The sequence below is a fragment of the Sorex araneus genome, chromosome 3 (genome assembly GCF_027595985.1).
Source record: "Sorex araneus isolate mSorAra2 chromosome 3, mSorAra2.pri, whole genome shotgun sequence".
Taxonomy (NCBI): domain Eukaryota; kingdom Metazoa; phylum Chordata; class Mammalia; order Eulipotyphla; family Soricidae; genus Sorex; species Sorex araneus.
In genome coordinates this window covers 112,347,326-112,357,489 of record NC_073304.1, presented here as the reverse complement: position 1 = coordinate 112,357,489, position 10,164 = coordinate 112,347,326, and the positions used below count along the sequence as shown (strand labels likewise).

Below are 10,164 nucleotides of genomic sequence, written 5' to 3'. Positions count from 1 at the left end.
TCACCTGCCCCCGGCCCCTCTGAGCTGGAGCCCCACAGTGGCTCTGCGCCTGCGTCCTCAGCTCCACCTCGGGGCCCCAGGCCACACTGCACGCATCTCCTCCACAGCTCGGAGACGGCCCCAGAGAAGACCCAGGACCCCACTCTGCGGCCCCACCCGGCCATGCCCCGAGGAGGCCTGCTTTGCTTCCTCTGCTCCAGCTCCGGGGAAGCCTTTGGAGCCGGGTGGCTGCAGCCATGGTGTGACTGGGACAAGACAAGCTTGCCGACCCGGTCAGAGGCATGGGCGCCTTCTGGCAATTCTCAGGCATGGGGCTGGCAGTTCAATGCAGGCAACCGCGGTTCCGTCCCTGGAACCACAGTCTCGCCCGGAGGCCCCCACCACCACAGGGCTGGAGGCTGGGGTGTTCTGAAAGCCGCCGGGGAAGGGCCCCGTCCTGGGGGAGAGCAGAGACACAGCTGGATCCGCCCAGGGTCAGGGCTCCTGGTTCTGTTCCCTTTCCCTAGCCTGTCTGGACGCCCAGCCCAGGAGCACCGAGGGCCGAGCAGGACAGCGCTGCCCTCACGGGCTGAGGGCAGAGCGGTAGGGAGGAGGCGAATGGCTGGCCCACCCACCCGTGTTCCGGAAACAAAGACGAGAGCCTCTTGCTTTCCAAAGTCCTTTTAATACAGCACGAAGGGCTGCTTGTCTGACGCGAGCTGTACAGATCTCCAGGAATAAGGCACACAGCGGAATGCCATCCCGAGGGCCGGCTCCGGGGCCGTGAGGCTGGAGCCTTCTCCGCTGGCCGCGGGCTGGGCCCTCGGGCTCTGTTTGTCTTTTTAGCTGGACACACACACATTCACAGACAGACACACGGACGGGTGCGGAGGGAGGCTGCCCCTCGAGGCTGATGTCAGGGTTAGTGGCCACCGGCTACGATGCAGTGATGACGGGTTACTTCAGGGTAGATTCAAGTCGATTATATGACGTGGGGACAGATGGAAGGACTCTGGGTGACAAATCCAAGGGCGAAGAGCCTGGGTTGGCGGTGGCCTCACGCTCCTGTCATCCTGTCGTCCCAGCAGCTGGGAGCCGAGCCCGCTGCCCTGCAGAGGCTGCAGGCCAGGGCCGGTCCCAGCAACCCCCAAGTTAATAGCAATAACAAGGTAATAATAAGGTGCGAGAGAAATGGATTAGATACTAGGTTAGCCTCTCAGCAGAGGTTCCTTCCCACTGCCCCTAGAACAGCTTCCCCCAGAACGGTGCCGCTGCCCCGGCACACAGACGTCTACACAAGGAGCACAGGGAGCATCTCAGCACTCAGGGCAGGCTGGCTACTTAATACTGATATTTCTGTCAAAGGGAAAAATACGAGTAACAGTGATATGGCTCCAGGGGCTGCAGACGGCTGCCCCAGCCAGGCCAGGCACCAACTCCGCACAATGCCAACAATATTTCCTTCTCACTGCAGTTCACTTTGCATACTTTTTACAGACCAAAGCATAGGAGAAAAGGGGGGGGATCAAACAAAACTCCAACAACGGGCATAAGGGAGACTTTCTCACCCTAAATAGTTCCTTGTAGCTTGACCAGAAGGTGGAAAAATACTTTCAGAAATCCTTGTTGATATTTGATCGGCCTCCTGAAAGCTCTGAAGCTCTTAAAACGCTTCATTTTGTTTGTTTCTCCCCAAAGACCAAGCAATTATGTGCTTTCCCTTTCCTTTCTTTAAGGCCCTCAGATATATACAGACAAAAATCATGGTGAAGATTTTTGGGGAGAAGGTAACAAATTCAGTGTTGTGAGAAAATTGGCAGCCATGCAGAAATTTTAACATCTACTAATTTTCAAAATACACACATAGTAAGTTTTTTTTTTAAAAAAAGGAATTCTGTGTCAAGTATAACTCAAAATAAATACAAACTCACAAGTAGAACTATTGAATACTTCATATGGGGTAAACACTCTTAGCTCCCCCAGCTGGCTAGGACCTACCATCTGCCAACCACCGTCCCTTTGAACAACTCACACGACCCTCTGGCACTTACTTCCCCCAGCACGTGGCCTGGACGGCCTGGCCTTGCTCACCACACAGCACCCCTGTGCCACTGAACAGGGCAAGAGACCCCTGCGTGGTTGGTGCCTGCAGCCGGACAGACCCACCGACACCATCAGTCTAGAGCTCGCTGGGTCCTGAGCTCCAGCTCTTTGCAGGGTTCAGGGTTCTTCTGTTTCCACGACACAGGTATCTTGGGGTACCCTATGCCTTCCCTGTGGGGCCAGGTCCCTGTAAGGGCGGGGCCCATGGCACACACCCCAGAGCCTGCACACGGCCCCTGAGCCTGCACACGGCCCCTGAGCCTGCACACGGCCCCTTGGAGCCTGTACATGCCCCGAGCCTGCACACAGCCCTGAGCCTGCACACGTCCCCCAAGCCTGCCCATGGCCCCTGAGCCTGCCCACGGCCCCTTGGCGCCTGCCCATGGCCCCTGGGCCTGCACACGGCCCCTTGGAGCCTGAACACGCCCTGAGCCTGCACACGCCCCGAGCCTGCCCACGGCCCTGCCTGGGAGCAGTGAGGCTGACTTGCCCAGTGGCTCCAACTTGCCAGGATGCCAGCACCACCTGCTGCTACATGCTGCTACTCAGTCCCCATGGGCAGGACGAGCTGGCAGGGCTCAGGCTGGAACAAACACTCTCAGGGCCGGGACCCCCAAGCTGTGCCTCAAACCCACTTGCTGTCTAGCCAGGAGCCTGCGGTGGCCGTCGGGAGCGTGTGTGGGGCTCCGGCAGCTGCGGTGAAGGCCGAGTCTTCTCCACAGGCACACTGGGGGTGCGGGATGTGTGGCGGACCCTGGCAGGCAGGGCCCCGGCCCCTCCAGGGCAATGACTCAGGTCTCTCCTGGGGGCAGGACACCCCCTCCCAGACCTGCTTTATGCAGTCCAGAGGCCCCTTGGGAGGTAGGAAATCACAGGCCCCACTGCACAACGGGGGAGCCGGGCGGGCTCCCTGCGAGAGGGGGATGGGGCCCCCACCAGGCTGAGTCCTGCCTGGAGCAGCAGAGCCGTGTGGGGTGGGCTTGGCGCCTGTAGCCCGCGGGGTTCTGCAGAGCAGCCGCCCCTTGCCATGGGGCCATCCCGGGGAGCAGCGCAGGGCCCAGCCAGGTCCTCGTTCACGCCTCCCCATCCCTGACCCGAACGGGGTCGGGGCAGCTTGGCAGAGCTTGGGGCTCATGGAGGTGGGCAGCAGGTGCCGGGCTGGCAGTGGCTGGAGAGCCCAGGGGGTAGGGAACAGGGCGGCCCTGGAGAGGTGCTGCTGACGGGAAGGTTCTGGAGGTGCCTGGCTGGTCTCAGGGGACAGGCTTTGGGATTCACAGTAAATTTAGTGCATTTGTAGCCAATACAACGCTGCTGACCCCAAGAAGGCCCCGAGGAGGGGACACTGCAGGGGCCTGCAGCCCCCGACCACGGTTCTCTGGAGCCCTGAGCACTGGAGCTTGCTCACCCCACCCCGAGCCCAGCCCAGGCCCACCAGGGGGAGTGTGGCAGAGGCCTGGCTTATGGGGGCATCTGTGTCCATAACACTGCTTGTCAGCCCACATGACCCGGAAACGAAGCGTCCCCGGTGGCACGGGCAGTGCGCCTGGCCCTGTGCAGGGCGGCGGCGGTCACTGGACGCGGCGGCAGTAGTAGCCCAGGACTTTGCACTTCTCACAGAGGTGCTGCGGGTGCTCCTTGCTCTGGTCTGAGACATCCAGGCCGTCGGGCTTCTCCAGGGGTCTCTGCGGAGAGGCAGGGGGAGGCGCGGGGTGGGAGAGAGGCAGAGCGGGCGGCGCCGTCCAGGCTGGGGGTGAGACCGGGGGGCACAGCCTTGGGACCCAGGGGCTCCTTGCCCCTGTCCGGACAGCTAGCTCACCCCCTGCCGCCCTCTCTTGCCCCCCAGACCTACGACTGAGGCAGAAGGGGGCACACAGACACTGCACCTGAGGGGCCGCCCGAGTCCCGGCTGTGGGGCCAGGGCCTCTCTCAGACAGCTCCAGAGAGCATGGGCCCGCGGCCACAGCAGCGTGGGCTGGGGTCACCCTCAGCCCCGAGCCTTCTGCAGGGCTGACCTTTTCCTGACTGCGGGGCACCCGCGTGACCTCCCGGGAGTCAGTGGGAGAGGCAGGAGGGGTGGCGGGTCCTGCTTTCAGTCAGAGGGAGCCACGGGTTCAACACTGCCCCCCGCCACACTGTAGCCACTCAGTGACGCTTCCCTGCTGCCACACACAAGGCCCCAGGGCAGGCAGGGGTGTTCCAGGAGCCCCCAGCTTCTCTCAAGGCCCTTTGGGGCCACCCAGGGCAGCACGAGTGGGGCCCCTCTGCCGCCCGTGGTGTGAACCTGGCCAAGTCATTTCACCTCTGTTCCTCCCGTCCAGGAAAGGGGCTGATGATGAGATGCAAGCTGGGGGGAGAGACCGACAGACACTTTCTTAAGAAGAGCCACGGGGAGGGGGGGGCTGGAGCGATAGCACAGCGGGTAGGGCGTTTGCCTTGCATGTGGCTGACCCGGGTTCTATTCTCAGCATCCCATATGGTCCCCTGAGCACCACCAGGAATAATTCCTGAGTGCAGAGCCAGGAGTAACCCCTGAGCATCGCCGGGTATGACCCAAAAAGAAAAAGAAAAGGGGGGCACGGATGGCCAACAGGTCTGTGACAAACTGCTGCACGCCCTCATCATCAGGGAAATGCAAAGCAAAAGAGCAATGGGAAATCACCGCACACCAGAGACCCACACAGCATGAGGCAAACACGGCCAGCGCGGCAGGAGAGGCCCTGTCCACTGCTGCTGGGAGTCCAGCCTTCCTGGAAAACATGGACACTTATCCAGAGAACTAGGGACTCAGCTTCCCCACGACTGAGCAATTCCATCCTGGGCACCCACTCAGAGGGCTCCAAAGCCCTCTTCAGAAGAGCATCTTGCACCCCCATGTCCCTCGCAGCGCTGGCCACGAGAGCCGAGACCCGAAAACAACCTGAGTGCCCAAGAACAGAAGCGTGGACAAGGAAGCCAGGGTCCGTCTTCACAACGGAACCAGCAAAGATGCGACCATGCGATCCGCTGCGAGGGGGTGGCGGGGAGCACGTCACCGAGCGGATGCGGAGAGGGACACAGACCATCTCACTTGGATGCGGACACAAGGAGACGCTCGGGGACGGTCAGGCCCTGGGAACCGGGCCTGCGGAACTGAGACAGGCAGCGGGAATGAGCCCTGGTGCAGTGTGGACATGGACGCGGTCACTGACGGCCCTGGGAATCAGAGCGGGAAGCAGCTGTGGTGGACGAGCGTCACTGTCGTCACTATCCCCAGCGATGACGTGAGACCGGGGGTGACGGGATGGGCAGTGCCTGACAGAGCAGCACTGAAAGTGGAAACTGGACACCCGGGCTCGTGGGCGCCACAGCGTGACCGGGGAAGGCCTGCGGGTGGGCTGTCGGGAGGGCTCCCTGGTCTCAGTGAGGCCTGGGTCCCTGGGGCCCCAGGCTCGCACTCCACAGCTCTCCTCCTTTTGAAACGGGGCTTCCGCGAGTCAGCACGTGGTGCGGCAGCTCTGAAGCGAGCACCAGCTCTTAGGTGCAGTTACTGGGACAGTGCCACTGCAGATGCTCACTGTCGCCGGCACAGGCAGCTACTAGCATCAGGTAGGAGGGGGTGGGCTGGCGCCAGGCAACCTGCAGAGGCCTAGTGGGAACCTCAGCGGCCCCCAGCAATTCAGGCCGCCCCCCTCACCCCGCCCCTGCGGCCCCTCCCTCCAGCCTGCACCCTGGCCCCACCCCGCCCCCGCCCTGTCCACCCCTCCTGGCTGCACCCACCGGCCCAGCCCTTCCCAGGCCCAGCCTGGAGACTCCCGTGGGGCGAGGCCAGGTGGCTGCCTCCCCTCAGGCGGTGGAGCGGTGGGGCTGACCGGGGCCGGGTCGTGGGATGGCCAGCAGGGGCGGGGCCCTGCACGGTGTCCTCCTGGGGGCAGCCCACAGGGGAGGCCGACAGGAAACACGTGGCTGCGGGGCTGGGGGGTGCTCAGGTCAGAGCTGCGGGGCTGGGGGTGCTTACGGCGCCTCCTCGGCTGTCTGAGGCTCCTGGCCGCTGGGCGACCGGCCTGGTGTGCAGAGGCAAGGGGCGCCCGGGGCGAGCAGGACAGAGGGACGGATGGACGGGCTCCCGGCACCGGGACACCTCGGGGCTGACAGGCTGGGGGCTGGGGAGGGGGAGGAGGCCAGGGGGCACTGCGGGGCTGGGGGCAGAGATGGCCCCCTGGAGGCCCAGTGCCCACAGCTTCACAGACTGTCCCCAGTGGTCCCAGCTCCACCCCCAGGCACGCGGCTCTGTGACCCACGTGAAGCAGAACCGGGCTGGAGGCGAAGCCCAGGTGCAGCGCAGCAAGGGGCGCTGAAGGGCAAGCTCACCTGTGTGCAGGCGGGCTCCTGTGGGAACGGGCCCCCTACCTGGGGTGCAGGCGAACCCCAGTGCCTGCAATGCCGGGCCTCCCCCAGGGTCCCCTCTCACCGCTTCTAGTCGCCAGACTGAGGGGGCGTGTACCGGTACATACAGGGTGAGGGGTGCATGGCACAGGGTTGTGAAGGGTGTGTGGGAGGGTGGTACACGGTATGTGAGGAGGGGGTGTCGATGTGTGTGGATGGAATGTGAGGGCGTATGCGGTGGTGTGAGGGTATGTGTGAGACTGCTGAGGGTGTGTAAGACTGTCTGAGAGTGTGTGCATGGTTTGTGAGGGTATGTGAAGTGTGTGAGGGGGTGTGTGAGGGTGAGAGTGGCTGAGAATGTGTGAATTGTGTGAGGGTGTGTGTGAGTTGTCTGAGGTGCTGTGAGGTGTAAGTGTGTGTGTGTGAGGGTGTGTGTGTGTGTGAGGGGGTTTGAGGGGGTGTGTGAGTTGTCTGAGGTGCTGTGAGGTGTAAGTGTGTGTGTGAGGGTGTGTGTGTGAGGGGGTGTGAGGGGGTGTGTGAGTTGTCTGAGGTGCTGTGAGGTGTATGAGAGTGTGTGTGAGGGTGTTTGAGTGGTACAGGTGGGGGTGAGGTGTGGGTGCGCACACACAGAGCCAGTGTGGGGGTGAGAAATGACCTCCTGTGGCATCTGTAAGAACCACTGCCACGGCACATGAGTCCCTGTCCAGGCCCCTGCCAGCCCTTGGCAGCCCAGCCTGCCACCGCGCCCTGTTTGTCTGCTCAGCCGCGCCACACGGGCCCCCCATGCACCCCATCCTGCACGGCTGCTCTCTCACCCCCTCTGTCTCCCTCAGGGCCACGCTGCTGGCCCCATGGGGCCATGGTCTCCCACTCTTCCCCTCTGGCCCTACTCCCGGCCTGCTGCACGCTCAGACACCCCCAGCCAGTGGCCACAGAGCGCTGTGTGACCTCCGCTCCCGGAGCCAGACACGGCCAGCAGCGAGGCTTCCTGAGGGGCCCACGTCCTGTCCCTCCTCACCCGCACGGCTCCCTTCTAGCACCGCAGACACCCGGCCCACACCACTCCAGAACTCTGCTTCCTCCAGTCCTTCTCACTTGCCGACTCTGCTCTCGCAGGTCCCAGGGCCACAGCCCCCCAGTGCCCCTGCTGTGCCCACTGCCCATGGCCCTGCTTCTCCCTCACCCACGCTCCTGGGCTCTGCCACGCTGGACCCACGGGGACACTGGCCCAGGAAGCAGGTCGCTGTGGCCCCTGCAGGCGGGCAAACGGGGCCGACGATTCAGGTACCTCCCAAGACAGCGAGGCACCTGGGACGAACGGCCACCTCCCGCCTGGTCTCCCGTGCTCCCCGCGCTCCACCCAGCCTCGGCACTGCCCAGCCCCAGGCCCTGGTGCTCTGAACGCCAGTCTCGCCGCTCCTCCTCTCCCTGGGCCGCCGGGCCAGTGCCGGGATGGGCACTCGGTGGCCGAGGGATCCTGCTCTCCCTGTCTCCGTGCTGCAGAAGCCCCCGCCCACTCCGGACAGCAGCAGGTCAATGACAGCCCCCGGAGTCTGCAGACTTCTCACCAGCGCACGGTCTTCCCGTCTCAACTGGGGTGTTGGGACCCTGCTGGCTTCCCGCGCTATGTCCGCCCTGCCCACTCCACCCCCAGGGCCCCACCTCAGTAACCAGCACCGACGCCACCATCCCCGTCAGGCTCCAGCGGGAAGGTTCTGGATCCCTGCCTCCCCGTCGCTGGCCAGACCCTTTCCAGTGAAGTCCACGTCTCCACCAGTCCCGGGGGCAGCCTCGGCCCGCCACCTCCCAGCTTGCCCCAGACCGGGGCCAGGATCTTCCTAGGGCTCTTGGCACGTCCGAGGCCAGAATCTGCACACGGCCTCTGAGTAGCAGCTTCAGAACGAGGCTCAAGTTCTCTTGCTCAGGGCTCGCCCTGCACTGCCCTGTCTCCTCCGCCTCCTGACCCATTTCTCTTGCTCTGAGCTTTGGGCCTGGAGCCCTCCAGGAGCTCGGGCCCCAGCACATTCGCACCCTTCTTGACTGTCTTTTTTTTTGCTTTTTTGCTTTTTGGGTCACTCCCGGCATTGCACAGGGGTTACTCCTGGCTCTGCACTCAGGAATTACTCCTGGCGGGGTTGGGGGTCCATATGGGATGCTGGGAATCAAACCTGGGTAAACCACGTGCAAGGCAAACGCCCTGCCCGCTGTGCTATCGCTGCAGCCCCTTGCTCTACTGTCTTTCCAGGGTATCTTTCCCCCATTGGGACAGGTCAAGCTTCTCCCCTTTTTATTTTATTTATTTATTTATTTATTTATTTATTTATTTATTTATTTATTTTGCTTTTTGGGTCACACCTGGCGATGCACAGGGTTACTCCTGGCTCTGCACTCAGGAATTACTCCTGGCTGTGCTCAGGGGACCATATGGGATGCTGGGAATTGAACCCGGGTCGACCGCGTGCAAGGCAAACGCCCTACCCGCTGTGCTATTGCTCCAGCCCCCTTCTCCCCTTTTTAGGTTTTGAGGCCACACCCACAGATCTCAGGGACTCTGGCTCTGTGCTCAGGAATCACTCCAGGTGAGCTCGGGGAGACCAGATGGGCCGCGGGGACCAGACCCGAGTGGGCCGTGTGCAAGGTCAGCACCCCACCCCAGCACGACCTCTCCAGCCCGCCCAGGGCAAATTTTGCCCAGGACTCAGCCCTCTGCACCCGGCTGCTGTGCGGGAGGCGCCCAGGCCCGAGCCCAGGGACGGGCAAAGGCACAGGAGGCGCCAGCAGCTCCAGCAGTGGCCCCCTCCAGAGTCCAGCTGGGGGTCCCCGCATCCTTCTCCACCTGGGGGTTCCCCACCCATCCGGACAGACGGGGCTCACCTGCTTGTGGGGGTACACGTTGATGTGGCACTTGATGCACTCCTGCCCCATGTTGGCCCAGGAGTTGCCGCTCATCCACTTCCTCTTGCACTTGGGGCACTTGTACTCGCCAAAGCAGCGCTTCTTGCCCTGGTAGGGTGTCAGCCCCTCGCCCTTGGGCCGGGCCTAGAGGACAAGGAGCAAACACAGGGGTTTGGGGCCCATCAGGCCAAGGGCCGTCCCCCAGCCCCCCAGCCCATGTTCCCCTTCTCCCTCCCCCCTCAGAGCAAGTCTCTCAGGGCACCAGGTGACAGGATACACTGAGCATCCGGACTGTGGCGCCCACCACACCCTCGCAGAACAGTTTCCACGTCCAGTGTTGAAGACCTGTACGACAGACGAGGGACGCGGGATGTGTGTGATTTTGTCCACTGACTGCAGACCCGGTTCCTGGAGGTGGAGCTGTCGGGTCAACAGCACGCGCGCTTTCTTTTGTTCTGGTTTTTGTTTGTTTGGGGGAGGCCACACCTGGTGGTGCCAGGGCTGACACCTGGCTCTGTGCTCAGGGTCACTCCTGATGGGTTCAGGAAACCATGCGTGGTGCCGGGGATCAAACCTGGGCTGGCTGTCTGCCCGGCAACCGCGCCAGCCCTGCACCGTCTCTGCAGTTCCAGAGGTGACCCTCGCTGTCTCTGCCCCGTGGCCTGCTTTCGTTATTTCGAGGTCACGCCCACGGCCCAGCAATTATTTTTCATATCCTGGCTTCACGGAGCACAACCCCCCACACGTCCACCCACTTCACTCCCAGAGGCCCAGGGTCTCTTGGTGCTACTCCTGCTCCTTAGGCCACCCTCGTGCCCGCGAGTC

At 62.9% G+C, this 10,164-nt stretch overlaps 1 protein-coding gene across 1 annotated transcript in view; it reads right to left on the bottom strand.

Moving 5' to 3' along the window:
• Window positions 1–644: 644 nt before the first annotated feature.
• The window catches only part of ZCCHC24 (zinc finger CCHC-type containing 24), a 46,381-nt gene continuing 36,861 nt past the window's right edge, over window positions 645–10,164 (bottom strand). The window contains exons 3-4 of the mRNA XM_055133905.1: window positions 9,319–9,483; window positions 645–3,764 (exon numbers count right to left, since the gene is read on the bottom strand). Coding sequence (XP_054989880.1) covers window positions 3,651–3,764; window positions 9,319–9,483 — 279 coding nt within the window. The 3' untranslated portion in view covers window positions 645–3,650. The remainder of the gene's footprint in view (window positions 3,765–9,318; window positions 9,484–10,164) is intronic.